This window comes from Enhydra lutris, unplaced genomic scaffold (genome assembly GCF_002288905.1).
Source record: "Enhydra lutris kenyoni isolate GAN:26980312 unplaced genomic scaffold, ASM228890v2 scaffoldscaffold84, whole genome shotgun sequence".
In the NCBI taxonomy this organism is placed as follows: Eukaryota; Metazoa; Chordata; class Mammalia; order Carnivora; family Mustelidae; genus Enhydra; species Enhydra lutris.
In genome coordinates, this window is record NW_019154168.1 from 1,620,128 (window position 1) to 1,645,026 (window position 24,899).

Below are 24,899 nucleotides of genomic sequence, written 5' to 3' on the forward strand. Positions count from 1 at the left end.
AATCAAATAGGCAAGAGAAATAAAAAATAGCGGAGTAAAATTATAACAAGCTTGCTAGTAGAATGATATTTTTGATTTGTTTATTTAAGCATCCAAAATATACTCATGTGCTCTCACGTGAGCATCCATCCCAGGTGAACAATGGGGGAAAAATACATATTTTGTTGTAACCCACCCACCATCTTGTTTGAGAAAATACTATCTTTTATTAAAAACACTAACTATGAGAGAGTCAAGTGTCTAGAGAAGGGAGAACATGTAGATGAAAGAACAAAGTCCATTGGGCTAAGAATGCTGTCTTGGGCTCTTGGAAGTTCAAGTGCTTAGAGAGAGGATACATCTTCTATTCAAATGGCCTTTTACTCCCCTGCCTAAACCTCAAATGAAAAGCAAATGAAACTCATTTATCGTTTTTGTTTAGAAGTGTAGTTTGGTGGAGGAAGAGAGTGAAATGTTTGCATTGAATTTTATCTGCCCATGATGTCGGAGTTGCCTTTCAAACCAGCTGGTTCGCTAGATAGATACTTTCAGATTCCATGCTCATCCCTATTCACTGACACTTTTTCCATGTACTTGATTTTTCAAACCAATCTAATGGACAGATGGTGGGGAGAGTTGGGGAGGTTGGAAGGGATACTTCAGTGGAGGAAAGAATGGTTTTGGAAGAAAGGACAGAGCCAGGGAGAATATCAGAAATGATACAAAGTCAGGGAAGTGTTTTCTCACAGGAAACTTGATGACAAAAATAACTTCTAAAGGAAGATACCGTGTTTTGTCACATAATATGTAAATATAGTGGATTATTTTTGTTTTGTTTTTAATACAGTGGAATATATTAAAGGATTGCAGAAACAATGAACTTCACGTTGGGAAATAATATGCTTTTAACAGCTAGCTCTTAAAACTATTCCTCAGTCCCCTCTGCCTCCTCCTGCCCCACCCCGTCCCCCACTCCCACCTGGTAAACCTACCCTGGTCAGGGCTTAGCTATCTAGTTAAAGATAACATTATAAGTTGGTCACTAAACATCACACTGTTTTCGACGGTTGGTTCCTCATGGTTGGAGACAGAATTTGTACACTCTCCTATTGCAGCCATTACTTTAGCCAATCTTCTTAAGGAGCTGGAGGATTTCTCCTATCTGGATGGGTATAGGTTTTGGAATTGGAGCACAGGACACCTCCTGAGGCAGATAATCCATCTGCAATTAACAAAATTGACTCATCCTGAATTTTAAAAGTCTCCCTGTGTCCCAAATGTTATTTATCTTAAATAGCATTATCCGAGTGATTTAGGGCTTATTTACCAATTTGTTTTAGATTAGAGATTTATTTTCCAATAGTTTTCCATTTAAATTTTAAGTTATTCAAAAGATTCCATTGTTTTCTTCCCTTAAAAAAGACCGAATTTAAATTATGTTCTGTTAAGGTAGTAAGAATAATTTTTTCTAGCTTTTTTTTTTTTAAGATTTTATTTATTTGACAGAGATCACAAGTAGGCAGAAAGGCAGGCAGAGAGAGAGAGAGAGGAAGGGAAGCAGGCTCCCTGCTGAGCAGAGAGCCCAATGTGGGGCTTAATCCCAGGGCCCTGGGATCATGACCCGAGCTAAAGGCAGAGGCTTTAACCCACTGAGCCACCCAGGCACCCTTTTTTCTAGCCTTTTAATTGCAGTTGTGTCATAATATCTCCTCAGAGGTAGGCTTTTAAAAATGATGCTAACGGTAAAATTTGGAAATTTAAAGCAGATATACTAGAGCTTTAAATTATGTATTACTAACCAAGCCTTTGAAGGCTAAGTAATATGTATTACAAAGGAAAAATGGATTTCTAGTACATAGCCTCATGAGCTATAAAATAAGGAATTTGAATTTAAAATCAAGTCCTTTTATTTTCTGTGCTTCAGTTATTATCACTTAAAAATAGATTTTATTTTATTATGAGAATAAAAATTATTTTTTAATATTTCATAGGAACTTAGGTGACTTTTTTTTTTGGAGCCGATGTTCAAGAATCTTTAATTTATTTTTTAATAGAAGCTTAAGATTTTCACAATTTCCAGCAGTCTGTTCTGTCAAATTCAAGTTCTGAGCAAATTTGGATTCCGATTTTGAGCAACCACATTTTTCATATCTAATTCCATCCAACATTTTGGTCTTTTCCCTGAACCCTCCTAAAATGAGTCTTGTGCTACTTAATTTGTCTGCAACATTTACTGTGTCTTCCTATGACTCATCGGCTCCTCTCTTTAGATCGTCCCATTATTATTTACCATTATACCCACACAGCAGTGTGTTTTCTCATGCTGGGAGATTGTATCCAATTTTCTGCGTGATGCTGTCAGAAAGTCTTACTTCTTCTATCTTTAGGGAGCTTAGTGATGGATTCAGTAAAGCCTTCCAAAATGCTAGAATCAGCACCAGTTTAAGAAAGATTGCCATTCTTTCCTCTGGGAGGAAAGCATTTATTATGTTCATCAAGTAATAGACCTGTTTGTTCCTGTATTGCACATCCAGGCATGACTGGTTCTGTATAAAAGGATGGGGTGAGGAGGCAGGAACTGGTTGTGATTAGAAGGAAGATTATTACCCCAGGGCGGGGGCGCGGGGGACCACCATGGGTAACTAAACTGACAACTGTATTGGCTAAGGGAAAAGATTATGTTCTTTGTGGCGTGGGTATAACAGCTTGTGATTTAGGCAATTAGTAGTGGATAGAGGATAAAGGGAGAGACCCCAGAGAGATTAGTGAACGGTACAGTGAAAAGAGTACAGGGACCAGGACTCAAGAGGCAGGTGAGAAATGGAAGACCAGCTTGCAGTTGACTGGTGGACACCAGGATTCCGGCTCTGACATAGGGTTCAAAGACACTTGCATAGTGGGTGCTGAATTCCATCAAGAGAAATGTGGGGAGAAGAACAGAGCAGAAAGGAATCTGGGGAGTAAGGCAGAAGCAGCCAAGGGCTTGTATGGGACTTGAGGCAGAGCCTTGAAGGTTTGCCTTAAAGATCTGATTCAAATGTGGCCTGATTCTGAAAGCTGTGCTCTGGCTGTGGGTGCATGTAGATCAAGTCAGTGAGAGGAGGACAGGGAGGAAGAAGAATAGGAAAATGCTTAGTCTTGAAGGTGAGAAACATAAACTTAGAATTAAACAGAGCATGTCTTTACCATGCAACTTTTTGTATATGAAAATATAGTAAGCTTTGGGGGAAATTTTGACCTTCAAAGTCATCTCGACTTTATTAACTTTCTTGCAAATTAGATTGATGTTGTTATACTCCCTGATTTATTTTACTGGAAAGTCCACTGGGCTGGGAATCAGAATATGATGTTTTTAGTACCATCTCTGCTGCTAACTTGCTGGGTAATGTCACAAAATTTGTACATCTGTATTATATTTTTCTATCTGTAGTATGAAGAACTTGGTCTAGAGATGAATAGTCACTGAAACAGAGCGGACAGTATGTGGGCTTTGAGGGCAGTCAAATCTGGAATCACAGTTTATTGGGGATATAATTTGAGCAAATGGCTTACATTCCTGAGCTCTAGTTTCCTCATCTGAAATATAAATAATATACTTTTAAGAGAGTTATTGTAAGAAATAGAAATACCTTATACAGTATTTTTGTCATGGAGGACACCGGAATTTAATAAACACCCAAACTGTGGTTATTATTTTTGTTATTAAATAAAGCCAGTGTCTTTTAGGAAAGACTTCTTTTTTTTTTTTTTTTTTTTTTAAAGATTTTATTTGCTTATTTGCCAGAGAGAGAGAGAGAGAGAGAGCAAGTGAGCACAGGCAGGCCGAGTGGCAGCAGAGGCAGAGGGAGAAGCAGGCTCCCCACCGAGCAAGGAGCCTGATGTGGGACTCGATCCCAGGATGCTGGGATCATGACATGAGCCAAAGGCAGCTGCTTAACCAACTGAGCCACCCAGGCGTCCCTAGGAAAGACTTCTTAAATTGAATCACTGAATAATCTCTCCCATCTCTCTCTCCCTCCCTCTCTTTTTTCCTTCCTTTCCTTTCTTCCTTCCTATTTTCTGTCTTTTTGCTGTGAATTTATTTTCCTTATAGAAGCATTTAGCTAGGAATTTAGCAAGATCAGATAAAGGACAATTTTGACCCAAACTTGATTACATTTATATAAATTGTTAAATGTCATCCTAATATAAATATTAAAAATTATTTTGTCTATTCTCTGTATAGAGCTGAAAAGTCAAATTGTGGGGGGGTTAAATTTCTGCTTTATGTTAGTTTGGGTTTTATAGGATAGCGTTATTTTGCTGGAAATGTTCTGACTTTTTAGAGCATTGCCCATGTTCATATGTAATTGCAAAATGTAATCTAGAGTACAATATCAATTAAACATAATTTTTCTCTCATTTACGAAGATTCCACTGATGTGTATACATGTTAGTAATTTTTATATGCTTGCAACACATTAAAAATTGAACCATTGATTGCATCTTAGAGAGATGTTGAGTGCTTCATGGGTTTGGTGTACAGCACTTATCAACCTCTGGGAGAGTTCATATGAAAAATTGTGTGTTTAAAGACCAAAAGTAGAGCAGTTTTAGTACATTTCCTTATATATCTTGTACAAGATTATGAGTCTTCCATATAACAGAAACTTAGTAAATGTTCAGCTGATCCACTTTCTTACATTCATTTGTGGATCTGAGCTCATGCTCTGGAAAAATCTGCAGAGATGTAATTGTTTAGCCCAAAACAGCAGACTGTATATAGCTACAAGTTCTCACAATTCTCTGCTCTACTCAAAAATTCCAGTGTTACGGGGCGCCTGGGTGGCTCAGTGGGTTAAGCCTCTGCCTTCGGCTCAGGTCGTGATCCCAGGGTCCTGGGATGGAGCCCCGCATCGGGCTCTCTGCTCTACAGGGAGCCTGCTTCCACCTCTCTCTCTATTTGTCTGCCTCTCTGCCTACTTGTGATGTCTGTCTGTCAAATTAAAAAAAAAAAAAATTCCAGTGTTATAGGAAAAGACATATAAAGGAAGAACTAATCTGGATTAATGGGCTTGCAAAAGATATGGCGCCAGTCAGGAGAGCTATGGCTAAGATAAATACATTTTTTCTCAAAATAGTCCTTAATATCATCATCAGAGATAAGCCCCAGAATGGTTGATCTGTCATTCTGATTTGAATGTTATATTTCCCTGTTCTTATGATGCTTGTTCACAAGTAACTCCTTCAGGCATCCACATTTAAAAAAGAAAAACAAAAGGCAAAATCATTTTATGTCAGTGCTTATTCTGTAGAGTTCATTTATTGACTGGATTTGCTTATTTTTCTGTTAGACACAACTTCTGTGTAGTAGAGGTCTTAGGGATTCTTTTTTCTTTCTTCTTTTAATTCATTTAGTTCACAGATCTTTACTGAGACTCCATAATGGACCAGAAAAGATTAAAGACTAAGCATACAATTATGAAAACACAGAATTGTTCCTGTCCTCATGGAGTTAATAATCTATTCATTAAATGAATAATCACATAAATAAATAGAATTGCATATTGACATGAGCCCTTTGGAATTTAGAGTACTTAGACCAGAATGTATAGGTCGTGTTAGTATTGGAATTTTAGCATAAATGCAGTGGGAAAAGTCACACAGAGAGGTTCTTTCACTTCTGTGTGCAGAATGGTTGTGGGTAGTTAACAGAAAGATTAGTAAGTTAATTACTGTTGAAATAATATAGTTCAGAGAAGACTGGAATTTGGACTAAGAAGATGAGGAGGAGTAAGCTGATTAAAATATGTTTTTAAGATTCATTTCACAGGAATCAGTGATAAGCTAATTGTCTTGATGAAAAAGATTTTAAGGAAGACCTTCAGATTTGTTGCACAACTAACTGAATGAATGGGTTTATCATTTTCTGACAAAGGGAAGATCATCCATTTCTGGGCTTTCCACAAGTGAGCAGTGTTTTCGGAAGAGATGAGTCATTCTATCCTTGTATTGCTAAGTATAAACATTTGCATCAATATTTTTATTTAGGTTTGTCTAACCTCATTGAGTAGGATTGAAAACTGATGGAAAATCTGAACTGAAGGAAGGAAGTGATGAGATATGGTCTGTGTTATTTTGCAGGATGGTATCTAAATTAAATAATACCTACCTTTGTTGAATAAACATTCCTAGTTTCACATAGTTTTAATATCACATAAGTTTCTAAAGGGTTTCCCTTTATATAGACAATGTTTAGAAATTATATTGGATGAAATCTTTCAGAGAAATTACAGGTTCCTCTACAGTGAAATTCATTCTTCCTTTCTTCTTGGGTATAGCATAATTTGCTGATTCTGGGACTTAAGATGCAGGCTAGGGATATTAGTTCTATAGTTAAGCAAACTAGTAGGTGAAGAAAGATCTATGGGCCAACCTCGGAATAAGCGGCTTGGTAGAGCTCTAACCCCCTGATGAGATGAACGTTTGGAACAAACATTTGGGGATTGTCTCTGCTCCCGGACGTGCCCTCAGTTAGTTCTTGTCTTCAAAAGGATTAAAAGGGAGCAGCGAACTTTTAAAAAATGATTCCAGTGGCTAACTTGACTGAATTCTTATAATGTGTCAGTCACTAGAATACCTGCTTTATACCTAATGGTTTCTTTAATCTTTATAGCACCATTATGAGGCAGATAGTTATTGAAATTATCTCCATTCATCAGAGAATGAAACTGAGACAAGGAGACAAGCATTATATTGCCTTCACAAATGAATATATTTGTGTATGGCTTTGAATGAAATTTAATTTTTAAATTTTATTTCATTTAAAAAAGTATTTACTTAAAAGTCAAGAACGTCTCTGGAGGATAAGAAGAGCTTTCAAGAGGTCCATCTTGACCTAGGTCATTTCAAGGATGCAGTTCCTCTGCACTATCTTTTACCCACACAAGTCTGATGCAAGCACAGTTCAAGGTAAAACTTTCTTCCTAAAGTACATAGGGTCATCTCCAGAAAAGTTTCTGTTTCTTGCTTCCACCTTGAGTCATGAAGACTTAGCTTCTTTGGACTACACTAGACTTCTGTAGGGTGTGCTCTTACCTCTTCTGTTCCCTGTGATTACTAAAAGGAAAACCGTAGCCTTGGAAGTGAGGAGAAGTATGGCTTTCCTGTGCTAGTCGGTCTCTATTCTAGGGGGAGTGCACCCACTCTCTCTGTGGTCAACGAGGATGAATGACAGCACTCTTCTCCAGGGGTAGCATTAAATTTTCTAGAGCCAACATGGTCTAAATAGGAAGACTTTTGGAAGGAATTTTTAAAATAAATCCGTATCTAGTATTAGAAAGAGGTAAATAAGTACGTGAGATTTTTTTTTTTCCCTGATCTTCTAGAAAATCATCATTCTGAATTCATAGTTCTGACAAGTAAAGAGCACCATGTACTCATCTTTTCTGGTCATTTCCTCCATTTGGTAATGCAGGATGGTGTACTTCCATTTCTAAAAACAATGAGCTTTTCTGCTGCTTTCTTCTCTTTCAAAGTTCAGGGAGGAGAGATTAAACATATTCTTAGTGGTTTTAATGATGTATGTATGTATGTATGTATGTATGTATGTATTTAAAAAGCCTTTCTGAATAATTAGCCTTGAGTGGCCCATAGTGCCATTTCAGATACAGGCAGATTCTTATAATGCGGAATCTTTCAATACAGGCTGCTCTGAAAATAAAGTCTAGTAAGTGAAAAACCTCAATAATATTTGCATCTCACTGCCTGCTTTGATATCAGTATTGATTAGACCCTCCCAGGTATTATGGAGCTAGATCAATTGAATCTTAACCCTTTCCTGATTTGAGTTAACTCTGATGAAAGACTCTAAACATGGAAGACAATTTAGTTAACTGACATTTTCAAATACATCTAGATTCCAACATAGATCTTTAGTTATTTTCATGGACGTATTCCATTTCTTTAGTATAAACATACCACTTCTAGCTAACTGAATTGTTAGCTTCCCCCACCATTTTATTGAAGTTTCTTACCCTCTTCCTTTCATACTATTTTTGTTTGTTTTAAGTTCCCTATTGTCCTTTCTTAAGCGGGTCCACTTAAAAAATAATCAAAGGAATACACAGTAGATGTTCCTGCTTGTTCTTATTAATTCTTCTGTTTACCACAACATACGTGGGTTCCACAACATGCGGGAGCAAAGCACCTGAACAGCCCATCTAAAATTCAATGCTTTTCCTCCATCCTTTCTTCTTTTAACAATTATAAAAGGACTTAGAAAGAAACCATTATATCCTCTGTATTGTAGAGACCTGTTGTTGTGCCTTGCAAATAGTAAGATTCAGTAAATGTTTATTGAACTGAATTTTCCAGAATAATAGTCACATTTATAATTTTTTCTTTTTTGTTAAGTACACTAAATATCTCTCCTGCACATTATAACTTTGCATGTCAGGGCTTGGAACAGAATTTTTAGATTATAATAATGTTTGCTACATATGTATTTGACTACATTACAAATGCAAAATGTGCTTTCAGTAACATAAGCAACCTAATATTTCTGTAGATAGATGGATAGATCTAGTTTATCACAGCCCAGGTAAAGCAATTGCTTAAAATATTTTTGACATATGTGGTATTTAAGTGCTAGGATCACATCATTCTTATCAATAATTACTTTTTAAAAGATCTTAGTCTCTAGACATTATGAACAGTTTACTTTGTTTTTATTACTGAAAAACTGAACTGTATATCATACTATTGATTGTGTACTCATGATTCTCTACCATGATAATGATTGTCTTGCTTTTCTTTTAATGTCAACATTTGCATTCTGAGTATAAAATGAGATCACATTTAATTTAATTATAATGTTAACAAATTACAGGGAAGCAGATGGATTTCTTGAGCACACTGTTCAGATGTTAAAAGTTTCAGTGGCAGTTTTCTGGCATTTGACATATTTTAACAGTGAAAGTAGTAAGTTTTGTGATAATTGATATAGTAAAATCTTAGAAATGACATCTTGTGAAATATTTTAGAGACAAAGCATATTGCATGGAAAGATAAATGCATGAGATTTAAATTAAATGAATCATTAGTTTTGAAAAACTACCTGCATGGATCTTTTGTTTTTGCCTTTGGAAATGACATAATTTCCTCATGTAATTAGATTGCAAAAGAAAACTAATAAACTAAAATTATGTTTCTTTCTACTTGAACATTTGTGTTAAAGTTTTCATTTATCGAGCTATTTATATGGTTTTGATTTTTCTTTGTTTAACAAGAAACATCTGGTGTCTTATGTCATCCACCTTCTCCGCATCCATACCCCTGTGGTCTGAGCCCCTCGGTGTCACAGTACAGAACCAAATGGTCTGGTGACACCACTGACTCCTGACCTCCAGCCTGGCTTCAACCTCCAGTGCTCTGTGACTTTTTTGGGTACATTTTCCCTTAGCAATTTTTCCAAAAGCTATAAATAACTTGCTTTAAGTCCTCTGTCAAGTAACCTTTCTCCTCCTCCCTCCCAGTCTTTTTCTTTCACAACTTTACCTTTTTACTCTCAGAGAATATAATGCCACAAATCACGTTAGTTGCTATGTTTGCTAGTTAACATTCTAACAGCCTGCACCCAAAGCTTTCCATGTATTATAGCATTTATCTTTCTTCATCCTAGCAAAGAGAGATTATTAGTTACATTTTGCAGATGAACAAATGAGGCTTAGATAAGCCAAATATTTTGCCCAGAGTCTGGAGAGGAGGGAAGCCAGGAGCTGAACTGCTTTTTAAAAATCAGGTCGGACCTCTTTATCATTTTTCAGCTTTTAGTTCACTGAAGAGGAGGGAGGGATTTAGTTCACTTCCAGCCCTCTTGGTTTAGTTGAGCATATGTTTCTTTTTTCTACCTAAACAGCTGCCTCCATCTGAGCCCTGGATTGCACTCCACACAGACTTCCTTAGAGACCATGCTCATAACTTAGGCATCCTCCCTGCCAGCCCTCAGACACACAACTCTGCCTCTTTCTGCGCTGTGGCTCTGCCTCCATTCTTCCCATCATGGCACATAATCTTCAAAGACTCTTCTTGTACAGCTTCTCAACTAGCACTACCTCTTCAACCCACTCTTCATGATTCTCCTTAACTGGCTTGCTTGGGGTCCCAGGTACCTCCTGTGTGCCCAATCCACAGGGACTTGCAATTTCTATCTTAGCTGGCCTCTTTGGTGCTATTGACCACTTTGTGAAACTCCTTTCCCTTTGCTTTCTTGACACCGTCTCTCCTAGTTTCCTCTTGTGACTCCCTGGATAGTCCTCTTACCCTGCTTCACAGGCCCAGGAATGACCTCAAATTGTACACAAAATGCTGGGTGACATTTTTCTCCTAAAAACGTCTCTGGCTTTTATTAGAGTCTCACATGTGTCTTTGACTCAGCAAAGTTTAAGACCAACACCCTGCAGGTATGTTACTCTGGTGATGTCTTCGATGGCCCTGATTTCAGCTGTCACCTCTATACCACTGATGCCCATATCTTATATCAATCATGTTTCTTTTGTTGGCTCTCGATGCCCATGTACAACTGCCTGTTGAACCGCAGGTGTATCTAAGAAGCCTCAAGCTGAATATGCCCCCAAACTGAGGTTATCATTTAATATACCAAAACTCCTCCTTCTGTGTCCTCTCTCTGTGATACCACCACTAGGCAGTTTTCTAAGCAAGCCAGTGGGCGTCCTTTTATTCTTTCTCCCTCTCTCCTTCTTTTCTCAGCAGCCATGCTGTCCATCTACACTTTCACTATTTTGCCGCAACCCTTCTTAATCGGGCAATACTTCCTGACTGGCCTTGATTTCTGTAACTACTGGGTGCATCAGTCCCGTCTGCCTACAGTAGCTCCTCCTGACCTTTTTGGAGTCAGGTCTAAAACTTGGCCCCTTCCTCAGTTCTTTCCCATAACCTTCCGGGGAGAAAACTCAAGTCCACAATGACACTTGAGACCCAGCCATGTACTTGAATATTCCTAAACACACATTATGCTCTGAGCATGTCTTCAGTAGACTGTATTCTTCCCTCACTATGTCTAATCCTTGTGTCTGGAAGGCATTTATGCAATTGGCCTCACTTGCCAATTTATACACACCTTGTTGGACACAGTTCCTGTCACCTTCTCTGTGAAATCTCTCTGATCTCTGCCAGACTTGCATTGGTGCCCATTGTCATTGGACCACCTGCTCATACATCTTTTTACAATGATAATATTGCAGAACCCTAGAGAGTCCTAGTTGCCATGGCTTGCATGTAAGTAGGTAACTACAAATATTTGTTGCATAAGTAAGCAAATCAGTGATATTCTGTTTATAATGCGATTCTGTTTGCAATTCTGTTTGCAGAGCTAAATAAATGATCTATCTATAGTTATCTTGCTCTTTGGACCTATAAATAATGTGAAATGCAAAATTTTATTTTCATTAGTATTTCATAGTCAAGAGGCCAATTTGACTAACATTTTCATGTATTAGTACCATAAGATTAAGAAATATGATCATATGAATAATTCATTTTGGGATTAAGGAATTATTCATCTAGTAATAAAGAAGAAAACAGTTTCATGTTAGGTTGACTTCCTATATTAAAACCATTAATGTTGATGAATAACAAATGAATTTTTACATGTTTATTTCTGCATCATATATCTTTTGCATTTCACTACAGGGGCAAGTGGCAGTCGATTATTTGTATAATTTCCTCCCCACCAAGCTCTGAGTCATTTCTTCCTCATAATTCAAGTGTGAACAAAACTCTCATATATGAATAACTTAAGTATTACCAAATTTTAGTGTAATATCACATAAATACCTCATTGTGCCGCTGGGTAACTTCAAGTATTACATTAATTTTTTTTAATTTAATTTTTAAAAAGGAGTTAATTCAGTTTGTTTTGAGTTGCTCTTGCTCCAGTTGAAATATATTGGCTTAACATGGAAAGAGGTGTTGATTTATCCTTTATCCAGTTAGGAACTAGCTTTTTTTTTTTTTTTAATTATTTATTTTATAAACATATAATGTATTATTAGCCCCAGGCATACAGATCTGTGAATCGCCAGGTTTACACACTTCACAGCACTCACCATAGCACATACCCTCCCCAGTGTCCATAACCCCACCACCCTCTCCCTACCTCCCTTCCCCCAGGAACTAGTTCTTATTAGAGCCTGTGTCCTTTCTCCAACCCCTTCGAATTTGGGGATTTATTATCGCAGTTAAGATTAGTCTATACGGGGATACCTGGGTGGTTCAGTCCCTTAAGCGTCCGCCTTTGGGTCAGGTCATGATCCCGGGGTCCTAGGATCCAGTTCCACATCAGGCACCTTGTGCAGCATGGAGCTGCCTTCTCTGCTTGTGCTTTCTCTCTCTCTTTCTCTCTCTCTGTCAAATAAATAAATAAAATCTTAAAAAAAAAAAAAAAAGACTACTCCATACATGGAAGAAAAAAACCAACAACAGAATAGCCCATTTGTGAAGCTGGCATATTTGTACTGAGGATTATCTCCTAATTCCATTACCCTCACAGGTGAAACACTTAGAGTTTCCATTCTGCCCTTTCAGCTGCCCAACATTTTGTATCATGGACTATTTTTTCATATTTTATCACCTCCTTCCCTCTCCCTGCCCTCAGTCAGTGAACGTGCTGCATCCTGTTCTCTTACCCCCACTTACCAAAGAGCTAGAATAAATACCAAATCAGTACTAAGTTTGAACAGAAGGCATGCCACCGGTTTAATTTGATAGTCTCTTGTAGAACCACATTCAGTTATATTATTTAGCTGGGGGCTTCTAAAATAACTCTCTCTCTTTTTTTTTAATTTTATTTATTTATTTGACAGATAGAAATCACAAGTAGGCAGAGAGGCAGGCAGAGAGAGGAGGAAGCCGACTCCCTGCGGAGCAGAGAGCCTGATGCGGGGCTGGATCCCAGGACCCTGAGATCATGACCTGAGCTGAAGGCAGAGGCTTTAACCCGCTGAGCCACCCAGGCGCCCCTAAAATAACTCTCTTAAATCAAATGCAATGCAGTTCAACAAATGCTTAGAGAACATCAGTATCACGTGTCTTTAGGTACAGACATGGAGAGATGGCCATGCATAATCCCTCCCCTTCTGAGACTCTCTGCTTTTGTGTATAATACATGTAAGCACATAGTCATAACTATAATGCATTGAATACTTGCTCTGTGCTATGTTCAGACACATATATTAACTGCGTTATTACCTTGATTTCTCAGATAAGGAGACTGAGTTTCAAAAAGATTGAACAACTTGCTCAAGGTCGCAGTCATTAACTGATGTACCCGGGATATAAACTCAGCTTTATGTTACTCTTCAGATGTAGTGCCTTTGTCTAGGTCTTATTGTATCCCAGAAGGAGTATCTAAAGGCAGAGACAGAGGAGGAATCAGCTCCAGTTATGGGAGTCAGAGAAGCAGCATTTGAGTTGGGCTTTGAAAAATGAAATGTTCACCAAGTAAACAGTCTAAAAATGAATAAGAGATCCTAAAAATTTTAAACATTGAGAAAGGCTGATGAAGGAGATCTCTTAAGGCAGGAAGCATTTTAAATTACTAAAGACATATCTCTTTAGTGATATGACTTATTACTTTCAGCTCAGCACAAGCAGATTAATTTTCAGAAAAAATATTAAGCCTGATAGGAGCTCCTTCATAATGTCATTAAATGTGAAGTTTCATTTTTCAGGTTTTCAACTTATATAACTGAAATTATACTGTGTATATTTTCCTAGGACTTGATTTTTTTGCTTGAAATTGTTTGTGATAATCATCTATGTAATGTGTAATTTGTGGATGTATGATGCTGTCCTTGACTCATTTATTTCATTACTGTATCCGTTTTGTGAATTACAAACAGATTTACCTACAAAAAAGTCACTGGATTTTTTTGTAGCTTCTAGTTTTTTTAGTTTTTTTTTTTTTTAATATAAGCAGTGCTTCAATAAAAATTATGACTCCTAATTGTATATAAAATATAAAATTATTTGCATATAAAAGTTATTTTTTGTCTTCTTACTCTATGCCTAGGAATGAAATTCTGGGGTCATAAGGTAGGTACAGTATAGAAGGGAGAATTTTGGCCCCATGACCTTGCTGTCTAGTGTCACACCTGTGGTCATGTTACTTATGTGGCAAGAGGAATTTTGCAGATGTAGTTAAAATTACTAATCAGCTGACCTTAAGATATGAAGATTATCATGAATTATCTAAGTAGGGTCATTGTAATCACATGTGCCTTTAACAACAGAAGCAAAAAAAAGGCAAAAATAAAAGTAAAAATGTAAAAACAAGCAAAATTCAGAACAGGAAATGACAGAGATGCAGCTGATGGGAGTTACTGAACTTTAAAAAAAAAAAAAGCAACTGTTTTTGTGTGTGTGTCTTTTTTCTATTCTCCATTTTCTTTATCTCTGATCTAATCTTTATAGTTCCTTACTTCTGGTACCTTTGAGTTTACTTTGTTCTTGTTTTTCTAGTTCTTTGAGGATTAAAGTCATGTTGTTCATTTCTAGTCTTTTTTTTTTTTTTTTAAATCTATGCATTTACAATTATAAACTCCCTCTTGGCATTGCCTTCATTGTGTCCCATATGTTATAGTTTGTTGTATTTTCATTTTCATTGTTTCAAGGTATTTTCTAATTTCTTTTGTGACTTTTTTTTTGACTCATTAGTTGTTTAAGGATATGTTGTTTAATTTCTATATATTAGTTTATTTTCCAATTTTCCTTCCACTATTTTTTGAATTTCATTCCATTGTCATTAGAAAATCTATGCTGTCTAATTTCGAGCTGCTTGAATTTGTTAAGGCTTGTTTTGTGACCTAATATGTAGTCTCTCCTGGAGAATGTTCCATATGCACTTGAGAAGAAGTCTGTTCTGTTGTTAATTGGATGGAGTGTGCCCTTTAGGTCCGTTAGGTCCAATTGGTCTGTAATGTTGTCCAGGTCCTCTATTTCTTTATTGATTGTAGGTCTAGTTGTTCTATCCATTATCAAAAGTGGAGTGTTCAAGTGTTCTACTATTAGTGTGTTGCTGTTGCATTATATTTTATTAACACACTGCTGGATTTTTGTTTAATACTATTTTTTTTTTTTTGCATACAAAATACTAAACTAGTAGAATACCACAGGTTTGTTTTTTTATTATGCAATTCTAAGTATTCTTTTTTGCCTGCTATTCCTTCTTTTAATAGTGAGTTTTCAGAAATGTCTTAAAAATTACATATTGTCAGGGCACCCGGGTGGATCAGTTGGTTAAGTGTCTGCCTTTGGCTCAGATCATGATAGCAGAGTCCTGGGACAGAGCCCAGCATCAGGCTCCCTGCTCAGTGGGAGTCTGCTTCTACCTCTTTCTCTGCCTTTCCCCCTGCTCATGTGTTTTCTCTCTCAAATAAATAAATAAAATCTTTTTAAAAAATTACCTTTCATCATTAATTTCTAACTTGAATTATTTTTGGTCAATAAATGTGAAATACCTTAGTAAATATTCTATGACATAGTACATGGTCAATTTTAGTAAAAGTTCCCTAAATTTAAGAAAGATTTGGAGAATGAATAGAAATTGCTGAGATTAAAAACGTGGCCTTGAGGCGTTGGTAGGGTAAGTATTCCAGGTTAAGTCAGGGAGAAATGAGACCTCTGTTTTGGATTCAAGGAAGAAAAAGCATGGCTCTGTTGAAAAATGGCAGAAAAGATGAAATTAGAGATTTTACAGTGGCTGTATTTTATAAAGGATATTATGTCTTAATCAGTTTGAAATTATCATAGGATCTGTATAAAGCCACTGGAAGAGGGAAGGCTTTATGATTAGAATTCATGATCAAATCAGTCTGGCATTGATACAGGGTATAAATTAAAGGAGTACCAGATTGAGGCCAGTTAGAAATGAGAAATCCAAGCAAAAGTGTAAAGGTATGAACTAAGGCAGTGCTAGAGGTAATGGAGAAGTATTAAGAGATAATGGAAAAATGTTACAGTTAGGGAAAAAACAATAAAAAAAAAAAAAAACCCTGACTGCATCAACAAAACACAAAATCAAATCAAACAAAATTAAACCACCTAGTCTCTCCAGAGACCATTTATTCTTCATGTGTCAGTTTTAGAAATAATTATTTGTCTTTAATAATTCTCTTGAGATGTATCTTCAGCTTCTTGGTGATGAGTTCTATTCTTATTATGGGTTGCAAAATATAATAGAAGAATATGAGTCTGTGAAACTATTTTCAAAATTGGCTTTTTTGGGTAACTTTCTTTTTTGGTATTATTTCTTTTTTTTTTTTTTTTTTTATTTATTTGACAGACAGAGATCACAAGTAGGCAGAGAGGCAGGCAGAGAGAGAGAGAAGGGGAAGCAGGCTCCCCGATGCCCAGAGAGCCCGATGCGGGGCTCGATCCCAGGACCCTGGGATCATGACCTGAGTTGAAGGCAGAGAGGCCTTAACCCACTGAGCCACCCAGGCGCCCCATTTGGTATTATTTCTTATACAGAAAATTGACCAGAATAGTACCAGAAACTCCCAGATACCCTTTAACCCAGAATTTTTACTTTCAACGGATGTTGACTTTGTCCCAAGTGCTTTATCATTTTCTCCCCCACTTTTTTCCCCTCTCATTCCCCTCTCCCATATTCTAGTTCTGAGAGTAAGTTGGAGACATTGTGTCCCCTTTCCTCTAATTTCTTGAGTGGGTATTTCTTACCAAGGAGTTGATGATCAAAATCAGGAAACTTCACAATGATACCCTGATGTTATCTAGTCCATACTCCATATTAAAATTTCAACAATTGTCCCAATAATATCCATTGAGGCTGTTTTCCCCCAGTCTAAAATTTAGTCAAGAATCATACATTGAACTTAGTTGTCCTGATTTTAGTGTCTTTTAACCTGAAACAGTTCTGTAGCCTGTCTTTTCTTTCCTCACGTTGTTTTTAATAATCTTTTTACTTTAGAATAGCTTTAGATTTAAAGAAAAGTTACAAAGGTAGTACAGGGAGCTCTTACATATTCCTTACCCAGTTTCTCCTAACATTAATGGCTTACATTCCCAATGTACATTTGTCGTGACTAGTAAACCAGCATTGATACATTACAGTTAACTAAGTCCAGACTGTATTTGAATTTTAGTCTTGTTTTTTTTTTTTTTCTCCCCCACTAGTGTACCTTTTCTTCTTACACAGTTCTTATTCAGGATACCACATTGCATTTAGTCATCTTGTCTCTCAGTATCTTTTATTTTGTGACAAATTTCTTAGTCTTTCTATGTTTGGGATGATGTTGACAGTTTTGGGAAGTATTAACAGATATTTTGTAGAATGCCCCTTAGTTTGGGATTGTTTTTCTAATGTTTTTGTCATGATTAGATTGGAGTTGTAGGTTTGGAGGGAAATGCCACGAAGGTGAAGTATCCTCATTACATTATATCAACGGTACATGAAATCAGCATGACTCATAGGTAGTGATGTTAACTGTACTAACTGGCCAGGGTAGTGTTCGCCAGGTTAAAATGGTCAGCATATGCTACACATATCCTTTTGTAGTATTGTGAGTTTTTTATGTTTTAGAGCTATAATGTCAAATGCATAGAATCCTGAGATCATTATATCTTCCTAATTAATTGAAACTTTTTCTTGATTACATAAGCAGTTTTTTTAAAATTTCTAGCAGTCTTTTAAAATTTAAAATCTGTATGTTTGCTATTATTGTAAGTCCCCTGGTTTTCAGTGGGTTTAGTTTTTTCCCCCTTCATATATCTTTGCATTCTTTTCTTTTGAACTTTCTAAGTCCTTAAATTTTGATGGTTATTGTAAATAGCACATGGATGACTTGTAGGTCCCGCCAAAGTGAATGTTTATTTCAAATTCATGCTATGATCAAGTAATGTAGTCATTGTGATCCAACCTTTATGTTGTGTATTAGTCATTTATTGAATTCTCTACCTTGTGAGTCTCTCCCTCCCCTCCTTTTTTTGGTCTCTCATTTTTATGTCTTAAGGTGCCATTAAAAAAAATCCCAAAATCAAATTCTGCAGGTTTACCCCTTCTTGTTTTTCTGGTTTTCCATCTTCAGCTTTAGATTGGTCCTTACTTTGTTGCCCAGTAATTAGAACATTTATTAAGACATTTTGGCAAATTTTATTCAGCATTTTAAAGTACTGAAAGTACATGTTCAGTCAGGGTGTTTAGTTTGTCATAAGATTAAAAAATGTAAATCTTGAGGTTGTCAAGTAGAAAGAAGAAAATAAAAGGTATAGGTAGATTAGAGTGATTAAGATTGCTACAAGGATGCCAAAAATGGTATATATAATATTCCAAAGAAAAACATGCAAGGATAAATTACTTGACCTTTTAGTTGTAAAGACCTGGAGAAAATAGAAGATCCTGACATGTACGGTTACCCTAGCAGGGAGCAAAAATACAGAGAAAACAAAACTGTTTTAGGAAGTTTCCTGCATAAGCTATGAGATGACACTTTTATCTCAAGACCCGATGGTGCTCTTCAGAAGAAAATATTATAATAGAAAGAAAGAAAGGATTGTGGAGTTTTACAATAATTATAATTTTACATTGATAGATTTATAGCTCAGATATTTTAATTTTTCATTCTTTTACCTTCTTCCCAGTCATGATAACTAAAGAGTCCAGTCCCTTTACCCATGGAGAATAGGGGTTATGTTTTGATGATACACGCTGACATAGATTGTCATAAATGAGTTATATTTTTGAGGACAAACGTACTTGTTGGGCTCTAATTCCACAACTTATAGTTCTCAGGATGAACTGAAGGGTCTGTGAAACGGGACTTAAAACAGGACAAAAGAAGCATGACGTGTACTGTGAGAGCATTGGGATTTTCTTTGGATGATTCTCATGGACTTGTTGTCTCTGTATTCCCTCATGTAAAGCTGGGAACCATATACATACCTTGTATTTTCCTGGTGGACTTCGCCCTTGGTGTCAGTTGGAATCTCTATGAGCATAAATATACCAAACACATATAAAAAGAAAAATGTATGGGAGTTTTACTTTCTTTAATTTTTTCTTATGTATTATATATTTTCATTATATTTGGAGCACCTGCTGTGTGTAGACATTTAATTCTGTTGGCTCACAAGAGGTCTATGTCGTGAATTTTACCCTACAGAGGTTATAATCAACTTGAAAAAAGAAAAGGAAAAAATAGTGATTGTAACAAGTTAGGGGTAATTAAATGCTAAGTGTCATAAAAATGCAGTGAAGGCTGAACTTTATATGAGGTTGACCAGGATGAAGTTTCCTGGAACAAATGGAATGTTATCTGGAGATATGGAAGGTTTGAGGTGAAATAGGGAACAGTTAGTGTGCTGAGGTATATCAGTGAATGGGAATGGCCACAAAAAAGAAATAAGCACAAATAAGTAACCATGTTGATGAAAGGAGAAAGAACTGTTGAAAACCAAGATTAGGAATAGGTTTTAATTGCATAATGGAAATTTTAGAACCCATGGAGAAAATTTTATTATATTGTAATATAATATTATACATATTACATACGGTAGACAATATGAAGCTCTTGACAGTTCTTGGACAGAGGTCTGACATGTTGAAAGTGATCAAAGTTTACCTTCATTAGGAAATGTGGGTCCATAGGATAAACTCAAGGTTGAAACTAGGAATATATTTTGTTAGGAAAGAGCCCACCAAATAGTAGTATGCTCTTTCTTTGGTTCCATAAAAATGAAATGTATAATACTAGTTTATATTATAAATATTTATATGAATTATTAATATATAAATATATTTTTTATTATAGAGGAATTCCAGGGAGGAAATGTGGTACAATCATACTTACAGCAGAGGAATTAAACTGTTGTAGGGTAAGTAAATATTTCTTTGATTTGAAAAGTATTTCCAACCTTTTTAAAAGATATTTCTGAAACTATTCTTAAATGATTGATTCTTCAGTAATTTTGGCAAAAAAATAATTAAGACTATATTATATAATTTTCTAATCTATAAAATATCATTGTAGATACTTAGTTACTTTAGATAGAGAGACTACATTTGTAGTCCAAAAAGGATATCAGTTATTTTAACAGTCTTTTTAAGGAATAGAAATTATTAAAATAGAACCTAATGTCAGTATTATTTGGGAGGGGGCTTTAATACTAGGAATTATCAGTTGTACCAATCAGTTAAGTTCTTGCAAAATTTTGAAGATGAAGTGTGATTTTCTAGGAGTACTTCTAGTCACCTAACTTAAGTTCTTTTGCCTAGTATACTTGTTTTTATACTTCTAATTGAATTAATTCAGGATTTATATAAGCTCCCATTTTTTGTTAGCTTGGGAAGCTCACATTTGAGGAAGGGACCAGCTACCACTCCAGCTAGGAATATGATGACATAGAGTGCATACTCAGTATTTTTAAAAGATGGCTATTTTTAGTTGTGATTGGCTGATACAGCCATTGACTCATGTTCAGTGATTTTACTGTCATCAAGAAATGAGGTGATGGCTGTGACACTCCACACTGGAAGTAGTGATAGCTCTCTGAATCTGTAGTTGATATTGTTTATTTAATGTGGCCCAGCAGATCCCTGGGAACTGTTATTTCTAGGGGGAAAAAAAGAAGTTTTCCCTGGGTTAAATCTCTAAGGGTCTTTATTTTCAATTTCTGCTTCATGATTTTAAGAACAGAAGTTCCTGAAGAATACTAAAAACTTAATACTGTGACATTGGCTATAGTTTTCATTTGGAGAACAGTTATTTAATATCTGAGTATTTAACTTGAATCTCTAGAGTATTTTCTTTAAGGACAGTTACTATGGCTTTCCATACATATATTTCTAGGACACTATGGGCAGAAGTCTGCCTGATACTACTTGCCAGCAAATGATGGAAACTGGGATTTCTGTTGGGTAGGGGGTGATCAGTGAGATAATAAAAGGAAAGTATAGTAACAGTGTTGTGAAGATGATTAAGCAAAGATACTAGAATTTAAGTAGTTAAAATGCATTTAAATTGATGCCCTTCTTCTTCCTCCATTGTCTATGCACCTGTGGGCAGGTCTGGCCACCTCAGTCTCAGTGTTCTCCTGTGTAAAATGCCCAGAACCTACTCACAGTTAGAATGCCATTAAACAGAGTTGAGTTTGGGATTTGCTATGAATTTGTAGTTTGTCTTACCAAATCACTTGACCCTTCTGTTTTACTTTCCATATTTGCAAGGGGGAGAAAAAAATGACATGTGAACCAGTCACTAGAATACTTGAAAAAATTCTCCCAGGTCTGCTAATTAAGCACCATAACATTAAATCTGAAAATACAGTGTATATGAAAGCATTTTATATATACTAAGAATACATTACAAGAAGTACAACGTAGTACAGAAATATTACCTACCATCCTTTTTTGTTGTTAAAATGGCACAATGATTTCTTAGCATTATATCATCTAATCATCTAATCATCTTTTGTACTTTGTGTCTCTAAATATATATATATATATATATATATATATATATATATATATAAAATATGTGTTTAATATAGTGAGGGAAGGAAGAGAATAAGAAGTTCAAGGTCAATAAGATACATGTTCCTTGTGTTGACATTAACATGCTGTTTTGTCAGACTCTTGACACTCAAGGTGATTTTATGTAAATATGCCAATGAACACATTATTTTTAGTTCTATTTCAAAATAGAACCAAGATACCAAGGGCATAGATTGAGTATGGCCAGGTTGCATGTTAAATATCTTCCACTTTGAATTCTGCTGTTTTGCTCAGAAGAACAGGAAAGAACAGGAATTTTTCCATGCGAATGAAGTAGAATCTGTTACTTACTAATTACTTACCACTCTTTCTACTACTAAAGCTTTTAGAATATCTGGAATTATCATTTAATAAGTAAATACATATTTATTATGCTTAACAATTACACATCTAATATTTTAAAAATATTATTGTTTAAATCATGACTTAACTTCACTTAGGTGTAGTATGTTCTCTTCTTGGTAACGAGCATCATTAAGATATATAAACCTTGAAATAATATTATGATGCTAGTATAGCAGAAGAAACAAATGTATTCAAAGCAGTGTTCATAGTTACTTTGGAAGAGACAGTGCCTTTTATTTTTATTTTTTTAAAGATTTTATTTATTTATTTGACAGGCAGATCACAAGTAGGCAGAGAGGCAGGCAGAGAGAGAGGAGGAAGCAGGCTCCCTGCTGAGCAGAGAGCCCGATGCGGAGGCTCGATCCCAGGACCCCAGGATCATGACCTGAGCTGAAGGCAGAGGCTTTAACCCACTGAGCCACCCAGGTGCCCTGAAGCAGTGACTTTTAAATGCACATTTAAGGGTACCTTGAAAATATCAGGCATTATCATTTAGAATCTTGAATGAAGTAATTTTACTTCACATTTGACATCATACAACTTGATGGGTTTTTTTTTTTTTTCTTTCTTTAAAATACATTGTTATTAACTTGAGCATAAGCTTTTTAAAATCAGGACACCTAAATTTCAGTCTTGTCTCTTTCAATACTCAGCTGAGTGAGGTTATAGTCTTGGAGCTTTAATTTCTGCATTTGTAAAATGCTAGAAGTCTTCATATATTCCCCAGATCATTACTTTGCAGAATAAAAAAGGGGCAGCATTGGAGAGATATGTAAATTATAAATTTGTACAAATATTAATTTTTAGTGTAATAATTTTAATAATCTCAACCTAGTATTACATAGTTTATTTCAAATGCAACTTCTGTAATATATCTAGTCAAATGCCAGCATATGAATTAATGTTATTTTGAAGTTATAGCGGGATTTTTTGTTCACTCGGTATTTTAAAAAGTAGCTTGAGATTATCCACAAATAATATTTTTCTTTTGGATGATTGATTCCACAATATTCGTAAAACATACAAAGTGCTAGTCCCTGAAATGGATGCTTGGAATACAATGGTGAGAAAAAACAATAAAAAACAACCCTGGTCCTTGTCTTTAATGAACAAGTAGTTTCTGGGAAGGACAGATATTAATTAGATGACTGTGTAGGTAAATATGTCATGATATATACTAAGTGATCAAATATAAGAGAGTATAATGGAGAATCCAATTTATATTGGGGAGGGGGTCACTGCAGATCTCTGAGAAAGTAACATTTAAGCTGAACCCTAAGGAGTAGTTTTCCAGTTAAATGAAAGAATTCCGTTGGAATGCACCGTTTGCATAAGGTTGTGAGGAGAGAAATAATTGTGTCTGGTGTGTGGTGGCCAAGGACTAAGAAGAAGAGATGATTAAGACAAAACTTTGCAAGAGAATGGTGGAAAAGGCTGCTCAGAGCCCATTTGGTACTGAACTTTGTAGATCACATTAATGATTCTGTGTTTATCTTAAAGACAAGAGGAAGCCTAGAAGCATTTTAATTATGAACAGTATTATTTCTTTTATGTTTTGAGAACATTACGGTGTCTGTTGAATGGAAAGTGTTGCAAGAGTAGAAGGAGGAGAAAGAAATATGTGCTACTGTGAGGGAGAGGGAGGTTGGACTAAGGTGATGTAGGGTAGCCAGAGTGAAGATTGGAGAACTATCTTAAGAGGTGCAGTGCTGAGACTTGGTTTAGATAAAGGGTCAAGAAAAGAAAGGAGTCAAGGACTGCTTCCTTGAGCACTTTGGGTGGATGAGTGTCACTAATGGAGCTGGGAAAATTGTAAGAGAATCAAGTTGGATTTGAATTAGTTAGAAGTGCCTATGAAGCATTTGAGCAGATTCTACCATGGCAAGTTTGTAATACTGGTGTGGAGTATTGAAGAAAGATCTTAAAATTCTCTCAGGTGGCATTAAGCACAAGAAGTAAAAAAAAAAAAAAAAAAAAATCTTTGCAATGATGCTTATGCATTTCTAAAAGTAGGTAAATGCTTGTCTTTCCTCCACAGAAAGTAGATTTCATTTGTGCTAGATACAGATGGAATTCCTGCTAAGTTCCTAACTTGGATGATTGCAAAAAAATATTTCCCCTAGGTGTGTACAATTTAGTACATTGAAAGCAATCCTTATTTTTTATTTTTTAATTAGCTACTTGTTTTGCAAGTCTTAAGGAATATAATTTGAAAAATTACAACTTGGTACTATGCTTACCAGTGATGAAAATTTGTTTTAATAATATTTACTTTCTGTGAAAATTTACTCACAATCAATTTGAAATATGTACATTTCAATAATCTATTATGTACTTTGACTATATCAGAGTATTTTTTGTAGTTTGTGTTTTGGTCCATGTGCTTTGGGAAAATGTCTTACAGTAGTGATTTTTTTTTTTTTTTTTTCCTGTAGCAAGGACAATGTCCTTCTCCTGTGTTCTTAGAAAACTATTCTCTCTTAAGGCCATTTTAATAAATGTGAAGGTGAAAGGGCATTCAAACCAAACCAAAACAAGGAAATCAAAACCAGTCCTTCTCTCTCAGTTTTGCTCCGATTTTATAGTTTGTTAGGGTGATTTTCTCACTGCTTCCTTAAAGAATAGTATAGGAATTTATTATCTTTCAACCTCAGATTTGAAAAGTGATCATGATTGAAAAGTTTGAGGTGATAGTGGGGTCCATGTTTTTCTTGCCTCTGTTCTTTTAATTTTCTTTAAAATGTATATTGGTCGCTATTCCTGTTCAGAAAGTGAAGTCTAGAATGAGTGTTCCTCTGGCAGAAGTTACTCCATCTGTGTAGTAACACAATTACAATACACTACATCTTTATAGCTAAAATACAAAAGTAAATTATACTATACCAATGCTTTGAAAACCAGAAATCTAGACCTGTGAACCTCTCCAAGGACAGAGATGTCTTCTTCATCTCTCTATTCCCAGATTCTAGCCTGAGTATTGCTTCAGAAATGTTTGCTAAGTAAG

General features: G+C 35.7%; 1 protein-coding gene across 1 annotated transcript in view; it reads left to right on the top strand.

The window, feature by feature from the left end:
• Positions 1–24,899, top strand: part of LOC111161344 (copine 8) — a 202,807-nt gene that overhangs the window by 82,549 nt on the left and 95,359 nt on the right. Inside the window, exon 7 of the mRNA XM_022524935.1 lies at positions 19,809–19,872. Within this exon, the coding sequence (XP_022380643.1) occupies positions 19,809–19,872 (64 nt within the window). The remainder of the gene's footprint in view (positions 1–19,808; positions 19,873–24,899) is intronic.